This window comes from Tachysurus fulvidraco, chromosome 11 (genome assembly GCF_022655615.1).
Source record: "Tachysurus fulvidraco isolate hzauxx_2018 chromosome 11, HZAU_PFXX_2.0, whole genome shotgun sequence".
NCBI lineage: Eukaryota > Metazoa > Chordata > Actinopteri > Siluriformes > Bagridae > Tachysurus > Tachysurus fulvidraco.
Genome location: NC_062528.1, coordinates 12018991 through 12046109, shown reverse-complemented (window position 1 = coordinate 12046109; position 27119 = coordinate 12018991). Strand labels below are relative to the sequence as shown.

At 39.1% G+C, this 27119-nt stretch overlaps 2 protein-coding genes across 4 annotated transcripts in view; both read left to right on the top strand.

Moving 5' to 3' along the window:
• nf1a (neurofibromin 1a) overlaps positions 1–11228 on the top strand; it is a 55499-nt gene extending 44271 nt beyond the window's left edge. The window contains exons 45-59 of one of the 2 annotated variants that reach the window (XM_027148141.2): positions 126–227; positions 493–633; positions 793–919; positions 1147–1278; positions 1364–1499; positions 2005–2162; positions 2432–2554; positions 2774–2892; positions 3333–3433; positions 4296–4438; positions 4813–4859; positions 5220–5436; positions 5746–5823; positions 6306–6359; positions 8351–11228. In XM_027148141.2, coding sequence (XP_027003942.1) covers positions 126–227; positions 493–633; positions 793–919; positions 1147–1278; positions 1364–1499; positions 2005–2162; positions 2432–2554; positions 2774–2892; positions 3333–3433; positions 4296–4438; positions 4813–4859; positions 5220–5436; positions 5746–5823; positions 6306–6359; positions 8351–8493 — 1821 coding nt within the window. In that variant the 3' untranslated portion in view covers positions 8494–11228. The remainder of the gene's footprint in view (positions 1–125; positions 228–492; positions 634–792; positions 920–1146; positions 1279–1363; positions 1500–2004; positions 2163–2431; positions 2555–2773; positions 2893–3332; positions 3434–4295; positions 4439–4812; positions 4860–5219; positions 5437–5745; positions 5824–6305; positions 6360–8350) is intronic. The other variant, XM_027148142.2, reaches the window with a different exon arrangement.
• Positions 11229–12135: 907 nt separating this feature from the next.
• Positions 12136–26909, top strand: akap1b (A kinase (PRKA) anchor protein 1b). 2 transcript variants are annotated; one of them, XM_027147852.2, is made up of 11 exons: positions 12136–12370; positions 16491–18124; positions 20735–20868; positions 21414–21540; positions 21640–21767; positions 22715–22892; positions 22972–23122; positions 23206–23273; positions 23364–23437; positions 23518–23583; positions 24394–26909. In XM_027147852.2, the coding sequence occupies exons 2-11, from the start codon at positions 16516–16518 to the stop codon at positions 24454–24456; spliced, it is 2598 nt and encodes an 865-aa protein (XP_027003653.2). In that variant the 5' UTR covers positions 12136–12370; positions 16491–16515; the 3' UTR covers positions 24457–26909. The 2 variants fall into 2 exon arrangements, with proteins under 2 accessions (XP_027003653.2, XP_027003654.2); XM_027147853.2 differs by lacking the exon at positions 12136–12370 and adding an exon at positions 13300–13455.
• The last annotated feature ends 210 nt before the right edge of the window (positions 26910–27119 follow it).

Genomic DNA, 27119 nt, shown 5'->3' with positions numbered 1-27119 from the left:
AGTTTTTATCTGCAGAATGCAGAGTGCTGTTGAGACTGCTGTAGAGCCATTTACTCTGGCTGTGTATCTGTAGCTGCTGGTGCTATGCTCTACTGCCCAGCCAGATTAATGCTCTTCCTCTGCAGGGGCTGGAGAGCTGCTTAAAGGGGCCGGATAATTACAACAGTCAGGTTCTCATTGAAGCCACCGTCATTGCTCTGACCAAGCTACAACCTCTCCTCAGTCAGGTATTGTGGGGCTTTAAGTTACCGTTATTGCTGGAGATAAAATACACTTGCACTGAGGTTGGACTAAACTGACACATTATTAGTCAGATTTATAGATGTGTTTGCTGAAACCCGAGCCATTAGTGTTTTTTACACTAAACAAGGATAAAAGTAAATGTATAGCAAATCACTTCACCCACAACAGAGTGTATAATAGCTACATTGACATGTATTGACATCCAAAGTTTTGGTTAGTATTGTATGTCAGACTGCTGTGTGTGTTCAGGATTCTCCCATGCACAAGGCTCTGTTCTGGGTGGCAGTAGCAGTGCTGCAGCTGGATGAGGTAAATCTGTACTCAGCTGGGACTGCACTGCTGGAGCAGAACCTGCACACACTCGACAGCCTCCGGGTGTTTAATGACAAGGTATTAAACATGAAGGAAGAGACATTCACACAGAAAATGCGAGTTTGCTTCTGTATGATATTTGTTTGTTTGTTTGTTTATTTGTGGAGCACAGAAACATGACTTTTCATTGAGTTCAGCTTTATATATTTGATATGTCTTTTCTCACTTGTTTTGTAGAGTCCTGAAGAGATCTTTATGGAGATCCGGAAGCCCCTAGAATGGGATTGTAAACAAATGGACCATTTTGTTGGCCTTAACTTCAACTCCAACTTCAATTTTGCCCTAGTGGGGCATCTGCTGAAAGGTATAATAAAACATCACCCTAAGCAGGATTATTATACATCACCCTGAAGGTTGATATGAACTTCATTCTTATTTGTACTTTCTGTACTTTTATCATAACATCAAGATTATTTTCAAACAGGAAACCCACACTATATCGAGGTTACTATAAAGGAAGAAAGAGAGAGTTGAAATTGTATTGTCTTTCAATGAATATACATTTTGGTTTCACTGTTATATTTTCTGAAGGTTACAGACACCCATCTTCTACTACGGTGGCAAGAACTGTGCGTATCCTTCACACGCTCCTGGGTCTGGTGGGAAAACACCGCAACTGTGACAAATTTGAGGTGAACACTCAGAGTGTGGCCTACTTGGCAGGTGAGGGAAAAGAATGTAAACCCTCCTACAACATTCACATTAATATCTATCCTGTTTTTAATTTGTGTGCATATGCCTTTTGCAGCTCTGCTCACGGTGTCAGAGGAGGTGCGCAGTCGCTGCAGTCTCAAACACAGGAAGTCTTTGCTTCTTTCAGATGTTACCATGGAGAACTTCCCTGTAGACACGTACTCAGTTTATCACCCTGAGCCTGGATGCAGGTGGGACTATTAACAATAACATATTAACACAACATTTTTTAAAGGTTGGTTTTATTGCATTATAAAGTCTTAACTAACACCAAGGAGGACTGAAAGGGATACCATTTGAATATCATACCATTTTTTGTGGACGTTTATTTCCATCCCTCTCTTTGATCCTTTCCATTTAAATGCTTTAATGAGGTTTTGCTTTTTTTTTTTTTTTGTTTGTTTGCTTTTTTTTTTTTTTTTTTTTTTGCTTAAGCAACATTGAGCTTGGCAAAGGTGCTATCTGTTATTTTATTGAAAATTAGAAGAATATGATGATGGTAAGTCAAATGCAAAATCATTTTTAATGTTACAATCATAATCAACTGAAAAGGTGCAGATATGATTATTATATCAAATATAATAATTCTGTTGTTAATCAGATATCAGTTCACTGATTCAGCATTTACTTAAATATTTAATTCGTTCATTCATTATTAGTTTTTAAGTCTATTGTTTTGCTCTTCCGATGTGTCAGGCCTCTAAAGGAAAGCCAGCCATGGACGTCACCCAAAGTATCAGAACGCTACCTAGCAGCATATTATCCCACAATGGGGCAGACCAGCCCACGTACACGCAAGTCCATGAGTGTGGATATGGGACAGCCCTCACAAGCCAATGCCAAGAAACTATTGGGTAACTGTACATGTTTTTTGTTTTGAGTGTTTCCTGTTAAACCTTACCTCTTGGATTGCAGGAAGGGTACCAGTTTTTTTTTGTTTTTTTTTGGGCTGGGTCAATATTTGGTTCATGGTGTTGTGAAGGATTACTCGGTGAAAATGTAATTAAATTCTATTAAATTATTTATTCCCATCCTGAATCATCTCTTAATCTGATTTCAGAGCTACAGTGCTGTTAAATATCGAATTTAGTTGTCTTAATTGTAAACTGTTTTTGTGTCTTAGGCACCAGGAAGAGTTTTGACCATCTGATATCAGATTCTAAAGCACCAAAGAGACCAGAAATGGAATCAGGCATCACCACTCCTCCGAAGATAAGACGGGTGGCTGAAAATGACTATGACATTGGTAAGACTTGTGCTGATTATCAGTGAACTGAGTATGATGGCTGATGTAATGTTTAGATACAGCGCATATAGTTTTTTTTTCTACCCAGTACTTTTTTTATGATTTCATTCATTAATGATATGAGACAGAAATTATCAAATTATCTGATTGATGGAAATCGAGGGTTAGTTTATAATGTTGATTATTTTTATATTATAATGTTGCTCTGTCCCCTTACAGAGTCACAAAGAATAGCCAACTCCCATTTGCGCAAGGTTTCTGTGTCTGAGTCTAATGTGCTGTTGGATGAGGAGGTGCTCACTGACCCCAAGATCCAAATGCTGCTCCTTACTGTGCTGGTGAGAAACTCTGGCCAGGTCTATTTCCATTCTCTGCTCTCCAGCTTTTCTTTCTCCCAGCATTTCTTTCTTCTGGCACCATCATTTGGTGCAACTTAGAACCACTTCTGTCTGTAAATTAAAACCCACAGACAAACATAATCTACTATAATAGACAATATTTACTGCCGATTATTAATACTGACTTTTTCAGAACACATTAGGCCCAAGTTGACATTATTTCTTGCTTTGCTTGTTTATTGAATTATTGCTCTTTGAATTAAACCCGTTTAATTCAAGCAACCAGTTAAACGGGCAAAACTATGTATAATAAATTTGATAATGGTGGAACAATTAACCTTGAGAACCCCTGATGTTCATGTTCTGTTGGATAAATTATGAAATTCTTTTAAGTGCTTATGTTCAGTCATTGATATTATACGGTCTGTTTTCTCTTACAGGCCACACAAGTGAAATACTCGACTGATGAGTTTCACCAGAGGATTCTGTATGAGTATTTGGCTGAAGCCAGTGTGGTCTTTCCAAAGGTGTTCCCAGTAGTGTGAGTGTCCCTTACTCATTTACATTACATGTACATTCTTTACCCATATGCTCATATGACACAGAAAACTGAGTGCTTGGCAGGCATGACCAGATAGTTTCCTCTGAAGAGAATTTAAAGAGCTTGTGAACTTTTTTGTTGAAATTTACATGAGTTGAAGTGTTTATCGTAGGATCGGAGGCATTGAGCACTTTGCGGTTTTGCATTCGGGCGAGTTTTCGTTCTTGTCAGTTTTAAGTAAAGTGCAACAACTCTCTTTTGAGTCCAGTTTTTTTTCCTGAAATGATAATATTTTTTAAATGCTTTGTAGGAAATTAATCTTTATCCCACTGGTCTTTTTTTTTTGTTGCCTGCAATCCTAATTGACTAGAGTCGAGGCTTGTGTATGGTGGTTATGAATTATGGTGAACTGGTTTGCTGTTGCAGTAATCCAGACTAAGAGAAGCGAGATCATCATTTCCCACAGAGGGAAAAGCTATGTAGCCGTAGGTCATATGACGTTATCCCTGATGACGTTATTAATGAAGCATGTTGTATTTTTGACTTACACAAAGTTACGGTATTCGCAAATGTCTAAGAAAAGGGCTGTGCTACATTGGAGGTAAATAAATGATTTTGAGGTCTTTAATTTGTCTTTATATTTATAATTGTGAAATGCTATATTGTGTGTCTGGTTCAAGCAGGCATGGTAGATGTGCAACACTGTAGTTTGATTCCTCAGTGGTTCTTGATTCTGAAAATATCATGTTATCTGTGTCGGAATGTGTTGCACCATGTCTGAAGTGTATAGACACGCACACCCACGGCATTATACTGTCTCATTGTGGACTTGTAACTGTTGTTTGTGGTGTTACTGCAACAGGCACAATCTGTTGGATTCCAAGATCAGTACACTGCTGTCCATGTGCCAGGACCCCAACCTCCTGAACCCTGTCCATGGAATCGTCCAGAGCGTGGTCTACCACGAAGAGTCTCCCCCTCAATACCAGCCCTCCTGTCTGCAGAGTAATGAAGGACATCTCACTTGTCTTTATTCTTAATGTTCTCATGATCTTATGCGGTTTTTTTTTTCTATTTTTTGCTAGAATAAAAATTCATTTGAAAATTCAATTTTAAAAATGCTACTGTGTATTAATATTCAATTATGAATATGTTGGGAAAATGTATTTTTGTGTCTCACGTTGGAAAATGTCTGGATATCTAATACTGGCTAAGTGGTATTTAGTTTTAAATTAAACCAATTTCTTGGCTGGTCTGGGTATGCCGACTCATTTTTTTTTTTTATTTTCCCTCTGCCTTCTTGTCCCCTTCATCTCTTTGTCTCATCCCTCTTTCTTTCATGTTCTCTCATTGTCCTGCTGCATCTCCATCTCACGCAGGCTTCGGCTTTAATGGACTTTGGAGGTTTGCCGGCCCCTTCTCTAAGGTATAATTAATCGTCCTTGTATTTTCCAATCATTTTCCTAAAGTTTTGAAAAGCATCCCTAACTTTGCCCCCTCATTTATACAATCACTGTAGAACATTTAGGCCAAAAAAGGTTTGATTTGTGTATTGCTCATAGAATCAATATAGTTAGTTTTCACTTACAACTGAAGCATTCTGTGGCCTGCTGGTGTATAGACAGCAGAGTCAATCTCTCTTGTTTAAAGTGAAGTCAGACAGCAGACATTCATACTGTTGAGTGGCTTGGGATTAATTACCCTGTCTATTTAGTCCAGTCCACAATGAGGCCATCTTGTGTGTAGCTTCTTATGCAAAAGTGGCTTGTTTTCTTTCACTCTGCAGCAAACCCAAATCCCAGATTATGCTGAGCTAGTGGTCAAGTTTCTGGACGCTCTGATTGATACTTACCTTCCGGGTATTGAAGAGGAAGGAGGCGAGGAGTCCCAGCGTACGCCAACCTCTCCATATCCACCCATCGTTCAGAGTCAACTGAGCATCACTGCCAACCTCAACTTGTCCAACTCCATGACCTCGTTGGCGACCTCGCAGCACTCACCAGGTCAGAAATTCTGCATGCATGCGCACACACAAAAAGATGTATATGCATGATGAACTGTTTATCCTAACGTCTGTCTTTAGGATTGAAGACTTTTGTGTTATGTTTGTTTGCTGCTTTTGCTACACGTTCACTTCAGACTTTGTCATGAATTGCCGCTCACTTTTCAGTGTTTGCAGTATGTCTCTCAATGTTATACAAAACCAGCTTTGTATAGTATGTGCATGTGTGTGTGCATTCTCATCTGTGTTTAAATCAACATTAAACTCACTTCAATCTCTCTCCTTTATTTGGGACACGCTGTTTATTCAGAGGGCCCCATAGTTTATAGACGCTCCCCAACTTTGTCTCATGCCAGGACAGCAGAAGAGATGCCACCGAAATCCGCTGGTACAAGCCTAAACTATAGAGCTGTGATGGGCAATTAATGTCCAGTTCTATAGTTTGCACACTTTGGTAACTCATTTAAGTGACTATCACTTGTCTACATTTCTTTTTTCTGGTGGTTCAGATGTTTGAAAGTGGCCAGTTAAAAAAAATAATCTCTAAGTTATTGATGTCTTACTGTAGCAGTCACATATTTTCCCAGTATTTGATTTTATGATCAATATGAATTCATCAAAGATTGATTAGATTCTTAAAATTGAAACTACTTTAAAAAAGCCACTAATTAAATGTCCATGATTCAGACTACTTAACATCACCAATCAGACCCATCTTTCATTGTCCACCTTTCAAGGATCTTAAATGGCTCTGCATTCATTTTGTTTGTTTTTTTTCTTTTATTCATTCCCTCTTATTTTTGAGTTGTAAATATCACTCATGTCTGCCTTCTTTTCCACTCATTTATGTGTGTCTGCATGTCTGTCAAGCCTCTCTGCCTAGCTTTAAGTCAGCCGTGTTCCCACCACACCTCGTCTTCCCAGGTATATTCACCTTTTGCTGCTTCTGTAACGCCTGCTTTTACTTAATTTTGAATAAATAGTCAGAACTTGATAAAAGGAAGCTTGTTTGTAAAGGTAGAATAACACAACTATTTAATTTTCTGTGTTTATTCAATCACTTGGGTGAAAAACTAATGTTGCATCATTTTAGTTTCTTTTGGTTGGTGTTAAATGGTTGTCATGTTTGTTGATTTGATGGTTTACAAAGATGAGCAGATCTTGCTCACAAAGTGTAAAAGTCACGTTTTGCACCACCTTCTGGTCAATACTGGTATTTAATGTGGTTTAAGCCAGACTACTGGAGAATAGACAATGATATCAAAAACAGAACTGAATTTAGAATTGATTCAGAATAGAAAAACATTATTTTCTATAATCTCAGACAGTAGATACTATTTTATTTAATTTTTTTCTTTGCAGGAGTTTTATACCCTGAAGAAAATATCATGTTCAGTTTAGTTATGCAACCTGTGAGTTAGTGCACTCAACACATTTTAATAACTAAAACTCCTGTGCTTATTTATCATTTGCTGTCGTTTTTTATTCCGTGTTTTACGATTTCAGCATTTGTAGTTGTTTATTGCCAAACCCTGTTTGATTGGAATGGATACCTGCAAAAAAAAATCTCCAGTTTTGTCAATAATAAAATCAACATATTTTTTTGTTTACAAGAACTCTAATATATTTTTTAGATACTGGTTGTAAAATCAATCCATCAAAAAAAGTACCTTAAAAAGAAACTAATGAATAATGCAAGAAATTATCTAATGAGAACATGTAGCTTAAATTTCAATATTTTCAAAAGAAAATATTGAAATTTAAATAAACGTAACTTACATTATTGTGCTGTAATTGTCTTCGTGAAATTATTAAATGTTTCTGTCTTAAAAAAAAAATGTTCTAAAATATTAGCAGAATCAGAATCAGCTTTATTGCCAGGCATGTTTTCACATGAATCAGGAATTTGTTTTAGTGACATAATCTCCACAGTGTAACAGAATGACATGTGTAGTATAGATGAAATTGTATGTACACATTTACAGGTGTGAAATGTGCAGTTTAAATAAGCATGAAATATAGATATGCAAATAGTATACAATATATACAATTTGTATGTACACATGTGCAATTGTGAAATGTGCAGTTGAAGTAAACATAAACATTCAGACAATATGTATGTACAGAGTGCAAGTATGAAATGTGCAATTGAGGTATACATAGTGTAAATATTATGCTAAAATGGTTATCGTCTCAATGTCTTTATATTTACTTATCCACAGTAATCATCCATCTTGAGTATTTATGCTTGATTATTTATTTTTTCAACCTTTCCACCAGTCAGCTGAAGTCCCAAATGACATTCTATTAACACATGCTCTCTACATAGGGAGTAACATGACGTTATTCTTGGGGTTATCACTAGCGCTATATGCTGCTCCCGCCATTCGGGACATTTCAACACCAAACATCTTTCTATCGGTCTGGAAAACCTGGTAGATGTTCAGAAAAATAAACAAATGTGACACAAAACCAGGTTTTATACAAAAGAGTTTATCTGTCATACTTTGGTAAAATACTCTATATACTTTATATAAAATACTTTATATAAACTTAAAATAGACCTGTCAAAGTTTTTAACTTTGTCTTAGCTTTTTGCCTGCAAAGATCACCTTGGATTAGGAGGTAGATTAACAGACACAGCTGTATGCTGTGACCTGAAGAGGTCTAGACCCTCGCATTGCTAAGTGGCATTTTCTCACACAGTGTATATTGCAGTCATTCATTGACTGTTATTGGACAATTACAAGCCATCGCAACAGACCTTACTAGAACTTCTACATAAGATACATTTCAAAGGAAAAAAGAAATTTTACAGTTTTCTGAGCAACGTATTCATGACCCAAAGTGCTAGTGCTATTTGGGTTTTGAAGGCATATGTTTTGACTCCCTGTCTCTTTCCTGCACTTCTACAGGTATTGATAAGGAGAACGTGGAGCTGTCTCCCACCTCCAGCCTGTGCAGCAGCGGCAGAGCACGCCACGGTTCAGCCAGCCAGGTGCAGAAACAGAGAAGCACTGGCAGCTTCAAACGCACCAGCATCAAGAAGATCGTCTGAGCACGCTCTGAGACCTGACTTGGCATTCGGGAGGCTGCATTAACCATTCTTCATAAACTGTTTCCGTTCCACGTTCTCCAGTCTAAGATGGTTCCTGCATAAGAGAATTGCTTTAGTTCGACCTTAGTTTGGTGTGGAAGCCAGAGGACTAGTGTTTACCTGTGCGGGATGTTTGCATGAGTGGAATGTGATCTCAGCACTGCTGTTTAGAATCAATCAAGATGCTTTTATGGGCGCATGAAGTGAAGTTTGTAAACATGCAGTTCATATCCTTTTCCACCACACTGACTTTTCAGCTTCCACTCAGGGGAAAGTCAGGGGAACAAGAAGGAACCCACATGGTTATTAAGACAAGTGTCTGCTTATTTAATCTTTAGTATCAGCAGAAGATTATACAGACTGTAGAACAAGGCCACCAGCTTGCTCTAAAACATTCTGAGAATTTGGGGCAAAACATCTGAAGGTGGGTGAAGTCTGAAAAGACTATAAAATGAGTGGCAGACTTAAATAACCACTACAACACCTGACCAGTCTGACTGTGGAGAACAAAGGCCTCAAAGTCAGGATTTAGCTGGGTCCATTTATCCTGGACAATTGAATCCGCAGGTCTTCTAAGACCCTGTTATCAACAAGCTGGAAATCCAGACTGTGATCGGATGTCGTTCAGATGCCGAGCAGATGTATATATGGAAACGATGTGTATGATGATGACAACGATGCTCACACATTTTGGGTTGCTGTTTTTGTCCATTGTGTGCCTTTGTCAGGTCTACCAGCTGTGTATACTTTGTAAGATAGGCTGAAGAAGGGGAAATACAGGTACTAATTATTGCGAAATGTTTTTCATGTTATACATACGTCCATACATCGCTGCATAGTATTAAAAAAAAAGGAAAGAAAGAAAGAAAGAAAGAAAGAAAAAAAAACCATATCTTCAAATATATAGGTATCATTACTTGCTGCATTTACTGTACATATTTATTCTGTCAAGTTAGCTCAAAATCAGTGATGGTATCCCTTATAATCACAATGTCTTTATAACCATCTGTCATTCTAATAATATTGACAAGAACAGTAATATCAACGAGTGCTATATGAAAAATTCCCATTATACTGCGCATAGCAAAATGACATTTGGGAGCAAAAGTAATTTCAAATGACTTTTCAAATATATGGTGTCATATCTATTTAATGTTTGTGTGATTAAAGGACAGAAGACAGAAAGAGATGGATATGACAGAGATTGAGTATGTGCTCTGCTGTTGGTACCCCTTTGGTAAGAGGGCATTTAGCAAAGCAGTCCAGAACTAACTGGACACAGCGAGTCATGATGACATATAAGGAGACTAGAACATGTTTTCCTTCGTGACTGACCGACACATAACATTCATATGGCCTGCTTTACTTCTTACATGTCATCATATGAAAGCCTTTCATCTCTATGTGCATACATGCCTGTTGTCCCCGCATTAGTACAATTTATTTACATTTTCATTTACAAATACCACTACAGTAGAGGCTCCAAGATGCATTAAACAGAAAGGACAAGGCCTGAGGAGGTTTGCTGATTATGTGCAATATTCTCTAACATATTCCTAGAGCCTTTTTTTTTTTTTTTGCCAAAATTATTTTTCCAATTTGCCATTATAGTTGTTTTTTGTTTTCTTTTGTTTGTTTTTGGGTTTTTTCTCCAAGAAGTACTTTTTTTGTCTTGTTGACTGTTTTAAAGGGAAATTTAACACTAAAAAGGGCAACTACCAAATGCATTACCCAGTACTTTTTTAATAAAACCAAAGTAAGTTAGTTTATTTAACCACTATACCCCTCTCCAACCACTCAACCTTGAACAAATGGCTTTAAACAGTTTGATCATGTCAAGTGAGTGGTGATTATTAAGCTCATGTGTTGCTTTTGAATGGGACCAAGCCTGTCTTGCAGTTATTTCAGCATTTTTTTTTTTAAATCTTCTGTTCTGATTGTCTAAACCTTATAATTACAGTATTTTATAATTGTCATTTGTTATACCAGTGTCTATATAAAGCTGCAGTCATGTTAAAGGCATTACAGTATTAGTCTTCTCATTTGATGATTCTGCAGCATTGTCCTGTTTCTTTCACTTGTAAACAGATTGGTCAAATCAGTTGCAGTGTCACTGTTATTACATTACATGTCTATTCTACATAGAGGACTGAGGTAGATAAGGATGAGTCCGTTTAACCCTGTGATATTCCCTCTCTGCTCCTCAAGTCCATTAATGCCAGATATCGATTTGATTGGAGAAAGTTTAACTGAATCATGAAGTTCTCAGGATCTGCAGGAGTCTAATATCTAAAGCTATAGATGCAGGCATGAGGATTTTCTGTCTGCACATCAGTTAATTGGTAGCATGCTTTCCCTAGACTTGTGTATGAACTATGATGTTAGCAAAGTCTTACTCATTTCCATCCCAGTTTATGGCTAAAGAATTCTGCATACGTTGAAAATAAGTAACAATGTGTAGTTTATAATGCAAAACTGTGTTGGTCTGAAGCATTTACCATGTTTTATTTGCACCAAATCATCTGTAAACAGCACATTAGACATCTGTAAATATTTTTGTGTAAAATTGGAAGTTATATGATTGTAAATAAAACATTGTATTGCTTTTTTTGTAAAGCAGTTAGTTGCTGTACATGTATAACATGGCAATTTAATTATACCTGTGTTCATAATAAAAGTTGTCCACTACCCTGTCACAGTGATATCAAGGAAGTGTTCTATGTGGTGGTGGGTTTTTCGTTGTTGTTTTTGATGGTTAGATGGTTTCAGTATAATTCTATAGAACTTGACAGTCTTAAGTCAGTTAAACCAAAATAGTTTTTTCTATTTATTTATTTATTTATTCATTCATCCTTTTATTTGTCATATTGTCAGTATTTGAATAAACTGGGGAGACCTGTATTTTAGAAAACAAGTCTCTTGAAATTTCAGATTAAAAAAATAAAAGTATACAGAATGTTTTTCTATCTAGTAAATCTTGGTGCACATATTGGAGTATTAATCTGTCACAACTCCAACATCTGCATTTCCAAAAAAAAAAAAAAAAAATTAAAGATTCAATACATTGAATGTATTGACTTTCAAAAAGGTTAAACATGGTTATAGACACTTAAAAAAAACTACTTTATACTTCTGATGATGCCATAAAAAAAATTGGAAATACAAATGTATTACATTCCCCCTTCCCATGCCTTTCATAGAAAATTTATGTACAGGCATGTTAGGGGACTTGGGCAGTACTGACAGCTGAAAACAAAATGATGATGATGATGATGATAATAATAATAATAAAAATAATAATAACAGGACCGAACACGTGGTGCTACCTCACAGCTCTAGTTTTTACATGGTTCTCTGGGATTTCCCCCACCTTACGGAAACATGTCAGTAGATGGACTGGTGTCCAGCATTGTGAGTGTCTGATAAACGGTGTTTTTGTGTGTGTGTGTGTGTGTGTGTGTGTGTGTGTGTGTGTGTGTGTGTGTGTGTGTGTGTGTGTGTGTGTGTGTGTCTTTGTAATAATAAATAACTACTACTATTGTTTCTACCCATCATCACCATCTCCATCGTAACCGCAGCCTTGACGTAAAGTTACAAAGAAAGTTACACGAGATCTCAAGGCGCCGCTTGGAGCAGCGCCGTTATCGCGAGATGTGAACAGCTGATCCGGCTCCGTTTAGCGTGTTGTCGCTCGGATAACACGTGGGGAGGAGAGAAAGAGACGGACACTGAGTAGGGACGCGTTTGGATGGTGTTGGGTCCGGAGCACTGGATTAATAACTGACTTTAATCACGGCTGTGCAGTTCGCAGTGTCAGTAGGAAGGACATAAAAACACGGTGAGATTGTGTTGCGCCCCGGTGCAGCACCGAGAGGCCGGGCTGTGTGTGCGTTTACCCGGGACACGGATTGTTAGCTGGTCCTGTTAGCTAGCATGCAAGCTAACTAGTGTCTTAGTGTTGTCCTCTGTTAAGCTAGCGGTGTGCTATTGTGGCACATTCATTCAGTCCTCCCATCTTTCTTTCTTTATTCCCGCTATTTCACACGTATTCAGCGTTCATAATAATGTACAATGCAGCGCTGTTTATAAGCTAAATGTGCGCTGTTACATAACTAACTATGGCTTTCTGTAAGGACTTAATCTCACACTTTTGTCCCACAAATGCGTTCAGATACAGATAACACACAAACCAGCTATTCTTAAATTTAACAACAATAATAACGATACAGCATAGCTAGCTTGCGTAGATTGGTGAGATCTATTGCCCAACACTGATTAATTTAGTCGAATTCTAATAAAAATAAAATAAACGTGCTCGATTATATTAAGGTCCGCGGTGCGTGTCGCGTGTAGCGGAGCTATAATTCAGCAAGCGCTTGTGAACGCTGCACGATTACATCAAACCTTTGTAATGCCGCAAATCTCAACCGTCTTCTAACGACTCGCGTTTAACCAAAGACACGCTGGATTTATCTATAGGTTTAGCCTTTTTTATAAAGTATTAACATGAAATTACGAACGCTAGGCAGTTGTTTTAGGGGTTCTAATAGCTGAAAGTCAGGCCACTTGGGTTAGTAGTAGTGGACAGGTGCCCGCTTGCTATGTTCACTGGCGCTGTGTCCTGGCCTACTCCACTCCATTCAACATGCACTAGGTCAAATCTAGCTAGCTTAGCCTGAGGCTCGTTCGGCTCTGAACCTTGTAGCAAATAAACCGCGTATTGTGTGTCTGCTTTAAGAGTGCAGATTTATTACTTGTTGTTATTATTATTATTCGCAAGCAGGATTCCGACTGTATGCTATTTGTGTCATGAATAACACCGGTCTTAGCATTTCACGGCTAGTCCGTTAGCGCGCATGGAGTCATACCCAGTGCGCTACACCATGCGCCACATGCGTCTCAATTTCGCACGGCGCACTTCTGGTGAGTTTTATCACCCCTTTTTTATACTGCGTTTGTTATTATATGATGTAAAACGTCCACGTGATTTATTTTGATCGCATTTGGGAAGCAGTTAGATGATCAGAGGAGTGAATCGTGTGCGCGTATTAACATGATCTCAGACCCGTGAGAGGTGCTTGATCGTCTCGGTGCAAACCGCACGGCTAATAAGCGTCTTAAAACGTGCCGAAATGGCAACGTTTTAACGTGTTCTAGGCGTACAATGACCCTACAGGGACTAGTTATCCCCCCCCCCAAGGTCGTACGTTGGCGTGGCGCGATGCCTGACTCGGTGTGTGCAGGCCGCCATAGAGCCAAACCGGGCTCCATGTTCCTCTCTGCCTTTGCGTTTATTTAACCTCGACCAAGGTGAAGCGCGCTCCAGCTGCCAAATTACCAATAGATATCTCACAGTAAGCACGTGTGTGTGTGTGTGCGTGCGTGTGCGCGCATCCTGGCAATTATAACTTCCACAATCCATACACTGTCTATACATATATTTATTTATTTGTCTATTAATTTGTTTATTCCCCCCCCCCCACACACACACACACACACTTTTCTTCTGTCACCTTTTCACTCCTCTAAAATGTTTTGCACTAGTATTATAAATAGAACAAGGATTAGATTTTCTTCATTTTCTTTACATCCTGTTAGGAATGTTTATTGTAGAGAGTTTACCCCAGGTACACCTGTAGCGTAGACACTAAACCAAGATTCTTTAACAAAACACAGTGAAGGTCTAGTTATGTTGTATTGGATTCCTTACTTACAAAAGGTCCAGGTGCACAATTGAACACGACTTATTGGTTACTTCATTGAACGGTAGCTGGAGAAAACATTAAAAATTAGTTTATGGAGATAAAACAATTCGAAGAAGTTGTTCTGCTTTGTAGTGGCACTTCACCTTATCATTTGTGACTAGTGCTATGACCCCTGAACACATGCAATTTTTAAAATTTGTTTGACTTGATTGCGATAAGCGTTGTCTTGCTTGACCTTTTTTAAAAACGAGCCATATCAGTTCTCTAATCAGACTAGAGAGAGTTCTCACAAGTGTATAGATTTTTCATTTTATTTATGCTGTGCACTGAAAAAGGCTTGTCATTTGTAGCTAACACTAACTAAATAATTCAGATAAGTGCATATGACTGAATAAGCAGTCAGTGAACCTGTCCTTGTTCATATGCTTAGGAGGCTAATTGCTGAAGGTGGCTATTCAAGTTTTCTCTGCTACAGTATATTTTCTGTAGTCACTCTGGACCTCTGAAATACTTTGCTGGGTTTGCGACATCAGGTCTGTGGTTCACCAGATGATGACCCCTGACCTACTGTACATTTAAGTAATTGGATTCTGAGTCCTCCTCATTGATTGTGTAATAGTTACTTCGGTATCGATCCGGACACGTTATTTTAGACAGATGTGAAACTAAATGGAACCCATAGTTAGAAGGACGTACAGAGACAGACGTGATTGCCTGGCTTTAATCCCCACCCACCTAATGCTGCCTTTGTGCATCACTACTGTCGAAATGGCTATATGCAAAATTTATCTGACGACCCATCGACTCAACCTCAAGCCATTTGAGAAGCTGACAGTCACGCTGTTTGAGGACACGCACTTTCTGTACACAGCACTTGTTGAGCTTGATATTCATAAATTAATGTCCACCCTGGATTGATTGATTGATAAAATGTCCCTGGGTGTCATCTAAAAAAGGTGACTACCCATCAATGCTATCTTAATGCCATGTCAGTCATAACGAACACACAAGCTCAGTAAGTCATTTTGACCATCGATGGAAACATCTTAGAAATTTCACATTCAGACGCTTTTATAGAAAAATCTTCCCAAGTTGTTGGGGTTTTTTTCCTTTTAACATTTCAGGGTTGTTTTTGGATAACTGCCTCCCATGAGACAAATATTGAAATAGTTACCAGCCTTAAGAGGTTATTTGTTTTAAGAAGTCCTTTATTAACCCTGAGGATTATGATGATTGCAGTGGTGCCAGTTTTAACTTGATGAAAAATCCTTTGGGTTAGTTTGTTTTCCACTTTGTCTGTTTTAGCATTCACGCTGGTACTACACATAGCATGTGTCCTTCCCGGTTCAATGGTCTTAACACTTCCCATTTCAACAAATCTGTTTGGGGTTATAATCATAGTTTCTAATATTATAAACACGGAGTCCCTTTATGCAGCGCCATGTCTCCGTAAGCCATACATAGAGGAGACGTATTGCCCCCGGTAATGCATTCCTTTCTGTTCACAGCCTGGGCTTCTCTGGCTCCATTAAGGAAAGGCATTTCTGGGTATCCTTTTTTAACATAGACCTACTGCTGGCAAGAAAGCACAGCACGTAGTCCAGCCTGATGTTTGTTCTTGTTGGTACTGGTGGACACACAGAATCTTCCTGCTGTTGATACTCAGGATGGCATGAAGTGTGTTCATTCTGATGCTTTTCTGAAAAGTTTTACAGGACAAGCTTTTGTTACTAATATGTAGATTGGACCCTCTAACAAAGACTATTTTATATGTATTTTGCAAATGATGTGATTAGCTAGTCTTTACACAGAGCTTCAGATCATCTTTGCACAGTAGTCAGCAGTTCTGTCATATTTTCAACTGATGCCCTCTTACACTAGCAGTCTCCACCATTTATTTTATAGTGACTTGGATACGTGAGTTCAGAATGTAATTTTCATTTAGCAAGCTTTCTTTCAGTTTGTTCAGCAGCATACAGTTAGGAAAAACCTGCAGATATATCCTTGTACTTATCCTCATAATTTATCATACTTCAATGTCTTATAGTAGGACTGGGTGTTGATTCAAAAACACTTTATAATTAATTTCCTTAAGGAAATGCACATTGTGAGCAGCTTTTATGACTATGCACATTAATTTCTTTTTACATGTGAAGTTAATTAATAAACCATATTGAGCATTACCGCTATGCTGATTTATTTATGCTGCAGCTTGCTAAGCTCTGACTCAAGTGTTTCGTCTTCTGTTCACAGGAGCAGTACTTAGGATACACAGGAGATGCCACTCGGATTTCGTTCCTTTGTCCCGTACACACTTCCTGGAGTGCTCGCACTCATAGGCTGGTGGTGGTACATTTCTCGCAAGAAAGCACGAATCACCAGCCATGACAGCGAGGAGGAACCTGCTGTGGCCCTGCAGCCTTCGCCTGCTAAGGGCACCAATGGAATGGTGGAGACCATGCATGGCAGGCCCTGCTTAGACAACGCCAATGCCAAAGAACCGGTGTCTGCTGAGCCGGAGGTTGTAGCACAGACTCGCGCACTGGCATCAAGCACCTCATTAGAAGAAGCAGTCAGCTCCTTAGAGCTAGTGGAAAAGCTGATCACCCCACCTCCTTGCAGCATTGCAGCTACAGACTCCCAACAGAGCAGCTTTGAAGTGGACAGGAAAAAGCCCCCAGTGTTGGCGGCAATGCAGTTAAGTCTCGTTGAGGAGAGTCCTCTATATGAGATACAAGAGGCAGTTGTTCTAAGCATGGAATCAAACCAGTTGCCTGTTGAAGCAAAGTTGGACACTTCTGGCTCACTTGCGCAGCCTTGGGATCAAACACTTGACAAACAGGAGACTGATACTAAAGAAATGACACCACTTGTATGTCAGGCTGTGGAGTTGTCCAAAGCTGAGCGCCCAGAGCCTGAAGGAGAGGTGGCTGATGATGTACTGGCTGTGCCATTTGCTGAGAACGTCCAAGCAGACTTGGCAAAAGACAGTCTATCCTCCACCAAAGATGACTTGGCTGCCACCTCACCAACACCTGAGGATCACTACACTCAAGCTGCCTTACAGCAGTCACTTGGTCTTGCCAGTCCCATACTTTCTGACTCACTTCCAATTTCCACCAGCTCACCGGTCTTACACGATTTCCAGAATCACGAGAACGGAGACCTGGGCCGTCCAGTTGAGAGCAGCGACAGCACAGAGGAGCTTCAACTCCTTGCAGCTGGTCTCATCACGGAAGTCATTTCATCAGCTGCCCATGAGGTCTTGGCAGCCAGTGGCTCCTTGTCTCAGGTCTGCGAGGGTTCAGAGGTTGCTTTCAGCATTGTGTCTTCTTTAAATGGAAAGGAAATCATCAGGGAAGAAAACAAGTGTGTGTCTCAGGTGGGTTCCTCTTCTGAAAGCTACAAAGATCATGTAGAACAGCATGCGGCACAGATTGCCAAGGAGGTCATCAACGGTTGCCTCGCTCCCTCTGATTGGGAGAAGTCTGAGACACAGGACAATTTTGTTTTCAGTGACCATCAGGGACAGTTAGAATCTACTCAGATCCTGCCCAAGGTTCAGGCCAAAGAGGAGGCTGTGATGGGAACAGAGGATTCAGGGTGTAGCACATGCCAATCAGAGGATGGCATCAGCAACGAGGACCTTGTCATCAGCACAGATTTATCATCGGCAGTGCACGACAGCAAAGAGGACCTTATTCAGATTTCAGGGATCATGACTTCAGAGGAAAAAGGAGATGGACATCAGGAAAGCTCTAATTCAGCAGTTCTGGAAGAGACTGTGCTGAGCATGGAGCATGCAACAACTTCCTGTGTGCTAGCACAGGTGAATGGGGAAGCTCTCAGGAACGGAACCAGTGAAGCAGACGCTGATCAGTCCGGAGGTCAGTGGCATTATTTCTGATATGATGAGAGTACTAATAACTGATTACAGAAAACCCATGCAATAAAGATGGTACATAGAATACATACATTTTTAATTATGTTCATAAATCTTTGTTTATTGCTCAGATAAATTAGCTGTTAACTGTTTTACCTTAGGATAAAGTGGGAAGTAACTTTTTGTCTGCTTCTATGACAAAAGGGTTAGGGTTAGGCTTCGACCCTAACCCTTCTGGTTTCCTCCCAGCTCCCAAAAACCCCTGAAGGTAGATTGGCTATAGTACATTTGCCCTTAGGTGTGAAAAACACATCTAAAGCGTGAATGAAAGTCTTCTCTAGGGTGTAAGTGTGTTATATGGTTTGAAGGAAACACCTGTTGGTCTGAGTATTTGCTATGATTTATTGTGCTGTTGTGGTGTTTCAGCTGCTGAAACAACCTTTGCGTTCCCTGTAGTCTCTTCTCATCCATTGGGTATTTAGCATTAGCATGATTATAGCGGGAAGCTTGAAAAGTATTCTGCATGATTTTAATCTGTACGTAGCCTAAAGGCATTCTGTTTCATTAGACATATTTTACTTGCTAAAATATGAAAAACTACAGTACAGCAGATGATAAATCTGGGATCCCATATTACTGCTGTTTTCATTAAAAAGGACTGTAGCTAAGTTACTGTGCTGAATTTCAGTACCCTTTGTTCACAGGTACCAAGTGTGCCAAACAGTGTAAAAGTGGAGTTAGGGTTTTGGGATTGAATGTTTTTTGTTTTTGTTTTTATTTCTTCAGGATTGGCTTTGTTTTTGGTGTACTCAACATCATTACTATAAACTTGGTTTTGTTTTATGTTCTCAGTAGGAGCCCCATTCAGTAGACATGTGATTAGCATTTCACCTTGTAGGCTCCCTTTTTATTATAGAAGCTGGTAGTTTTTTACTCCCTAGTCAGCACTTATTTCGAACTGAGAGCAGTTATTCGTTTGGGAGCAAGTCCTGGATTCAGGTTAGTGCCATACCATCAAACATGCTAGTGGTCACGTCTGCACTGTGCGCATGTCAACAGTGGCTGTGGTGTTACTCGCATGGATGGCTGGTTACTCGAGTGTTGCATGTATATGGTGCACTTGAGGCTGGGTGACAAAAAAAATGGATTTCCAATAAAGTTGTTGAATATTATACGGCCTTATGTGATGTGACAGAGACTTGGAGACACAGCAGATCCGATAATCAGGATTTTTTTGGGGGGGGTGTTAATTACAACTCTCTAACCGATGGTGGAAAATTATTTGGTTTTGCAACTGATTTCCCGTTTACATATAAAGAGAAATAATTTTTTCCCCCATGATTGATTCCATTATACTATATTATATTTAGTATATTTTGCATGTAACTGGGGGACTTTAGAAAAGCTACATTATTGTGTAAGTCATGTTTTTAGTTATGTATTTGTTAGTGCATTTCTTTTTTTATTATTATTCTGAAGAGCCATTAAATTATATAAAAATAGCATTTTAAAAATATTCTTATTGTAAAAGGTAGCTAGACCTTGGTTGGGTATCGATATTGGCTGGCACTTTTATTATTGGTTTAGTTTTATATCTCAACTAAAATATTTTAATGAATCTGGCTGCATGTGATACAGAACTGGAAAATAAATGTTTCTCCTCTTTAAAGAGGAATTTTGTTCTTGTCAACAAGCTTCATATTATTTCAGCAAATTTCATGAAAAGTACAACAAACCTGATCTTAATATGTATCTCAGTGTTCACTGTGATAACTTTCATCATGATGATAATGATTCATTGTTCAAGCTAATTTTACTTATGTTTAGATTTACAATTCACACATACAGCTATTAACGGAGCTGGAGGCGAGGTAGTGCAACAACAGTTGTTGAGGGCTATACAATAAATTATACTGATATCACAGCTGTCAGCAAAAACTGCTTTACTGAGCAGTAATCAAGCAGAAAATGCTGGACTACACACGCCTTACTGTAAGAGTGTTCAGGAGAGCTTTTAGGCAGATTAATGTCACTGTTCTACACTATCATGACATGCATATGATCTGTGGGCAGTAAAACGCTGTTTGCGTTCCATTTTCTTGGTGTCATCTTTTACAAATCTTTGAATGCCTGAAATAAGCGACAGCTCATAGCAGTTATTTTAATTTTACAACTCGTCATTAGACCTGTAGCTATAGATCAGAGCTCACACTTTCTCACATCAGAGGTGTTTAAAGTATCTGTGGAAAACATCTGCAGACAGTGATGGCCCTTCTGACCCAGAGTCTGTCTCGTTATTTATCGTGGTCTATCTCCTGGCACTGTAAAGATCAGGTTATGGATAAATGTATAACACAAACATCTACAGTAAACATATACAAATCAGTAGCTTGTCGTTGCATGTAGAGATGCCAGGTGAAAAAAAGGACATTTATATGGACTGGGTGGTATCTTTTTGAAAATATATAGGCCTACTGAACGATAAATGTATAAATGAATTTAGTTGTCACTCATGACTCTTTGGAATTTATGTCTTAATGTACTGTTTATTTGTGTGTTTTTTTTTGTTTGTTTGTTTTTTTTTTTGTTTTTGTTTTTTCATGTCTTGATGTAGGTTCGGATGTAAACAGTATGGATTCAGTAGACAGCTGCTCCGCTTTGGGGACAGGAAATGGGCAGCAGAGTGGCAGCCAGGCCAGTCAAACACACAGCTCTGAGCTGATTGTGTGGGAAATAGAGGTGCCAAAGGTGAGTTTGGTGTTTACTCAAGTCTCACTCTCAATAGTTTTAATTTTTTTTTTCCCAGCATACGACCTATAATGGTAAATACAACAAACATAGTTTCTTGAGGCATAATTGTAAAGTACATTTTTGTGTACATTCCTTTTTTTGAAGTTTGCTCGAACACCATTTGTGTATACAAATACATACCGGCATGCATTCCGCAGAAGAAGCATTTATTTGTCACATATATGTTCTAGCACTGTGAAAAATGAATTGGACTTTATCCCAGCTTGTTAGGACGCTATGGTCAGAGCACAGGGCCAGATACTGGAGTAGTAGAGTCTTAAGAGGGTTTTATGCTGTTGTTGCTCAATAGCACAACAGTGGCATCTTGGTGATGCTAGGGCTTGAATCCTAAACAGTAACTCTGAGCTCTACGAATGTGCATGTGACGACTAATCCTTGAATCTGAAACCAACCAATCTGAATCCGCTGTACTGTCTTAAGATATTTTGTCATTTTATTTAATGAGTTATGCTCACTTTGTCCTTTGTATCTGTCATTTGCAGCATCTGGTTGGTCGATTAATTGGAAAACAAGGAAGGTATGTGAGCTTTCTGAAGCAAAGCTCTGGTGCAAAGATCTACATCTCAACTCTGCCTTACACTCAAGAGTTTCAGATCTGCCATATAGAGGGTGAGTGTGCTGGTGCATTAGATGTTCCACTGAGCTTGCTGGGTGTTCTCTTGTGTTGAAATGTGCTGGATGGCAACTATATGCATTATCTGCACTCAGGCGCCCAGCAGCAGGTAGATAAAGCATTGGCCTTGATTGGCAAGAAGTTTAAAGACCTGGACCTGACAAACCTGTATGCTCCTCCATCGCTGCCTCTTTCGCTGCCTTCCCTGCCCATGACTTCTTGGGTAAGATTCACTCTGGTTTTTGCTTTTCTTTAGTAATGTTTCCAGAGAGGAAAATCCCTTCTGCCTTTCGTTAGGTTAGTGGAGTGTGAAAGTCACTCCAGCCAGATTTCTAAAAATTAATTTTCCACTCTTCTCAGAGCAGACACACTCAAACTGGTTTTCACACCGTCATTTGATCACAACTTGGAAAACCACCAGGACATCATTTATTCACTTGATCATGTGACTGAATGCATTTTCAATGCACCTCGTGGGCCAATCAGCACCCCTGTACTGCACACTAGTTAGCTCCTTATACACTGCAGAACAGGAGACTGTCTAGGTCTCATGCAAGGATTTTAGAGAGGATGGATGCAAATGATCTCCCATTAAAATCATTTTACCAATCTTCAATGTTGGTTATTATGGTTAGCACACGACTGAGTCTCAGGTAGACAATCACCAAAGATGATGATTGTGTGGAAGAGGCAAGGAACAATCTACATGGTTTAGGTTGCATTCTGAGCTCTCTCTTCTCCCCCCAACAAGTAACAAGAAGGCAAATAGTTTTAGTTAACCACAACATGCCTGTTGTAGTTTCCGTTGTACTTGTGCACCTCTGGGTGTCCATTGATACAGGGATACTGTACCTGAGCCGATTAAACGTGTGGAATTAAAAGCTGCCTGTAGTTCAGCGACACTTGGTTTTTAAGTTCAGCTTCTGTAGCAGTTAATCTGTTGTGGTTAATCCATCCACATGCATTCATGTAAATTATTTAACTGAAGACAGGCCAGAGATCAGCTACCTGGCTACAAACACTATGAAACAAAACATAACCCCTTATTATTTGTAGCTTCATGAATGCTTAAGCATCATAAGATAATGGTGTATTGTGACTTTTCACTCCTGTTCGCTGCTTATCTGGAACTGAGCCTTCATAATTTATTTTTTTTTGTTCATTTTAAAGCTCCTGCTTCCTAACGGCGTAACAGTGGAGGTGATTGTGGTGAACATCGTCTCTGCAGGCCATGTGTTTGTCCAGCAGCACACGCACCCTACATATCATGCTCTGCGAAGTCTGGACCAGCAGATGTTCATGTGTTACTCTCAGCCTGGCACTCCTACCCTGCCCTCACCCGCTGAAAGTAAGAAAGCCAGCCTGTCACAATCACGGACTCAGACTCTGCATTTCCTTTTGACTAATCTCCAGTTTGTGTGTTTCAGTTGGAGTGATTTGTGCGGCTCCTGCAGTAGAGGGAGCGTGGTGGCGAGCGCAGGTTATCTCCTTCTATAAGGAATCTAACGAAGTGGAAATCCGATACGTGGATTACGGTGGCTACGACCGAGTGAAGATTGATGCTCTTCGTCAGATTAGGTTGCTGCTCCTTTTGCTCGGTGTTAAAGTATGACACCCTGGGTTTTTAGCTTTCCTTTTCATAAATAATTTGTTTCTTGCAGGTCTGACTTTGTGACGTTACCGTTCCAAGGGACAGAAGTGTTATTGGACAACATCACTCCTCTTCCTGGTGTGTGTTTATCACAGTATTTGCATAAATAGTAGTTGCTTTTACCCCCAGTGTATAACCTGCCTCTTGTCCTCCTCTAATCCTCTGCAGGAGAGGAAGGCTTTTCGGCTGAAGCCAACTCTGCACTGGAAGAGATGACACAAGGGCTTCCGTTGCTTGCACAGGCAAGTGCTGACCAACATATGTAGTCTGTACATGGTTTGTTAGATTGATGTTTGTTTTTTAATCTATTTTTGTATTTTAGGTTACAAATTACGACAATAACACAGGCCTTCCGTTAGTACAAATGTGGAACATGGTTGGAGATGAGGTGAGTGTTCTGACTAGAGAATAGATCACTCATTTGTGCTGTTAATCAGATTTTTTCTTTTCTTTTTTTAGTTTCCTGGATTTAAGACGAGAGAATATTTCCTTTGAGGTTTCTTGTTTGATGTTTAATATTGGAGTTACTACAATTACTGTTATTTTAGAGCTTTAGTACGTTCGGGTAGAGCACATGCTCCTGGGTGTGGATAGGTTCACTTGGTGAACTTTGACTTGATGTTTAATGGCTTTTAGTAAAGTTGTGTAAATTTTTCAAATCAAAGCCCAAAACAGCTCTCTTGCATTTAGTGATGCCCACAAAACTCTATCAAAAGAAAGTACACAGGGGTTGAAACGTATGACGACAAAATTTTAAAAGAAAGGCAGACATGGAAGTTTTTACTTGTTTGAGACTGCGGAAGCCACAGTAGCAGCAACAGAAGCCACAGTGAATCTTGTCTCAGCCCTTTGAAATAAAATAAATCAATAAAAGGTGCACAACTAGAACACAGATATATTTCAGTGGTTCCAGCATTTCTATTGCTACTAAATTTCATGTTCAATACACACTTGTGAGCAGTTGATAAGTAAATCCATTCCTATTTTGCTTAACAGTAGAAAGCAAGAGCAAGGCGGAGGGCTTTGATCAGTAAAAGTGCAGAGTCGGATGTGTTTGTTTATGCCACCGGCATGGAGCTGTTAATGCTTGCTATTTATTTATTTCACTGTTTCAATTGTATATTTCAGTTCTGTCTGCCTGCTAGGATTTACATTAGCACCTGTTTTTGATTCAATTTCTTCTTTTTCTTTTTTGCAGGTGGTTCTGCTGAATCGTACGTTAGCAGAGCGAGGCTTAGCTTTGTGGGTGGACAGTTTCTGATCCCTCGCCCCCTCCTGTTCTTCTCTCACCCTCCATCCCCTCCTTCACTTTTTAGACCCCACCTACCCGAAGTGCACATCATCGGCTAGCAGAAAATTACTTTTACATTTGTTTTTTAAGGTTTTGCTTTCTACTCCCTTTCAAAAAAAAATTGTTGTACTGTACAGGGGGACAATTAATAACAGAAAATGAGAATCAAGCTTTGATCAGAAAGCATCTTGTAAAAGAAAACTGAAAAAGTGGTGTAAATTTCTTGAAATCTGGTAAGTAAATCAAGTTGATGTTTTCCATCCAGCGAGGCTCTTTCAGCACAAATTGAAACTGTGGATTTAAGAGCTGCACTTGTGTATTAAAAAAGGTGTACATTTAAAAATGTAACAATGGTGCAGTTTGTAAAGACTGTTGATGCTCGGGTTCACAACTTTTGTAGCTCTGTCTCACTCGTTCACATTATTATTGGATTTATTTCCTAGTGGTTCACTATAGCAAGTTCCTATGAGGTCGAGGCCCAATGTCCCAAACACCCGTGTACTTTCAGTGTATAGAACAGGACTCGTCCATGTCGTGAAGAAACACACTGTACTTTGGTGTGTGATCCTCTACCACAGAGTCTTGTTCATCAATGTGGCCTTACAGAGGGAACCAAAATCCTGCTCTCCGCTGCACACGGGATGTGGGACATGTCCTGCAAATTGCCTTCAGTGTGAACAACATATGCAGCTTGTTTCTGTTTGCTCTTATTTAAGAGTCCGTTATTCAAGATTTTCTCATGTATCTCGAGGAATACAAAAAAGCGATGGCCTGCGCTTCACTTGAACATGGCTCCACTACATGTTTTTTCCTGACCTGTGATCAAACTTCCACATCAGTGCACTAAGGTGTAACGGAGCTCGGGCTCCTGTTTTGGGTAGACACTGCCGAGTCAGTATGCATGCAGTCCTGTTCAGCACATCACATCACCCCATGGTTCACTATCTAACATGGCTTTGCGTAAACACCAGACGAGGTTTGATCACTTGTTTGTAGTCTACTCTGCCCACAGTTCGGTTCTTTAGATCAAAACGGCCATCATGGTCAATATCTAATGTCTGTAGTCTGAAATGTTTTGAGTGTCCACTATTTAATCAGTCTCATTATGCTGGCTGCTAAAATAAGTGCTCTGGTAATATTGGTTTGTTGCAAAACATAAAAAGCTTTACGAAGTCTCCTTCAGTTTTTTCCCCCTAGTATAGTTGGGTTTGACTTGAGGAATGCTCTGTTGCTGTTATGTTATTTTGTTCAAATGAGTGTAAACCACTGGGATTTTTATTATTATTTGTGTGTGTGTGTGTGAGAATCAGGGCTCACTCGTCCAGTTTTCTGCTGCTATACTACTTCCATCCTAATGTTGCCAATTTCTAAAATTTCACCAGCTAATTTCATTTGGTCTGTTAATTAATTTGTTTTTACATGAGCACTAATTTCCCTTTATGATTTGCTCCTCTTTGATTGTGTGTGCTGCTATAGTAATTGATGGGGAAAAAAAACTACATCTGTCTGGTTTCAACCTAACTTCAAAACTTGAATTGTTTTTTCCTTGAATTTTGTTTCTAAAAAGATGATTTATTATTGTGTGAAACTGACAGCCTTGTAAACTGTTAAAGGATGTGTTTCTATAGACTACAAAGGGACGTGCACTTTCCTGTAACCTCACTCTCTCTGAAATGCTATAGGATCTGTACTGTCTGTGGAATGGGCTTTATTTTTCCCTGTCTGGTGCTCAGGTTGTTGGGTGTCTTGTCTGAAGCTGTGGAGAGAAAAATAAAACATTAACACAACAGGCTTTGATGTACTTAAATGTACTATAGGATGTAGTCTGTTAAGGTATTTCAGCACTATACAGTCAAACAAATAAGGCAGCACAGCAACTTCAATGCAGGAACCTTTTTTTGTTCCCTTTCTTTCGTTTCTCTAATTGTTTATTCTCAGAAGATTTCTGACCATTTGTTCTTTTCAGTGCTAGAAGTTCATGGCCTTTTCTCCTCAAATACTTCCATTGCCATGCTTCATCAACCAGTCATACTTCACTTCGTCTGCATCTGTAAATAAGATTTCGCTGTTCTTTTGTACAACACTGGGAAGAGTGTGTGAAAACAAAGGGATCATGTTTTGTTTTGATTTTCTTTTCCTGTTTGTTTTTCTTTTCCTGTTTGTATTTTTTTTTTCTTCACCCAAAGTACATGTTCTGTTTATAAGACTGGTTTGAAGTGTTTTGTTTAGCTAGTTGATTAATTATTTGATTATTAATTTTTTTTTTTCTTTTTTTTCTTTGAGTGTAAAGCAATCCTGCCCACAGCATAACCATGTACAGGTTTTTGCTAGACTTATGAAAAGGTTTGATTCTTGGTTGTACAGATCAAAATAAAAAAATATCTATATATATAAAAAAAAGAAAATAAAATTATTAAAACATGCACCAGCTTGTTTTGTGCTATAGTGTTTTTCATTGTCATTAAATACAGTTTTGTTTCATTGTAAGACCTTCTAAAGTCTTGCATGTAAATATTTTATTTAATATTTCTTTAAAATAGTGTTGCAGGTGCACGTTTTTGACTCTAGAGGGCGGTAGAATACAGGCTGTTTAATTTATAGAGTATCAAAATAATACTCATGAATTAAATAGT

Excerpts from the sequence above, each read along its gene's own strand:
- akap1b (XM_027147852.2), top strand. The coding sequence starts at position 16,516 with ATGCCACTCGGATTTCGTTCCTTTGTCCCGTACACACTTCCTGGAGTG. Across the intron at positions 18,125-20,734 it reads AGACGCTGATCAGTCCGGAG|GTTCGGATGTAAACAGTATG; the intron begins GTCAGTGGCATT and ends GTCTTGATGTAG. Across the intron at positions 23,438-23,517 it reads GGCTTCCGTTGCTTGCACAG|GTTACAAATTACGACAATAA; the intron begins GCAAGTGCTGAC and ends TTTGTATTTTAG.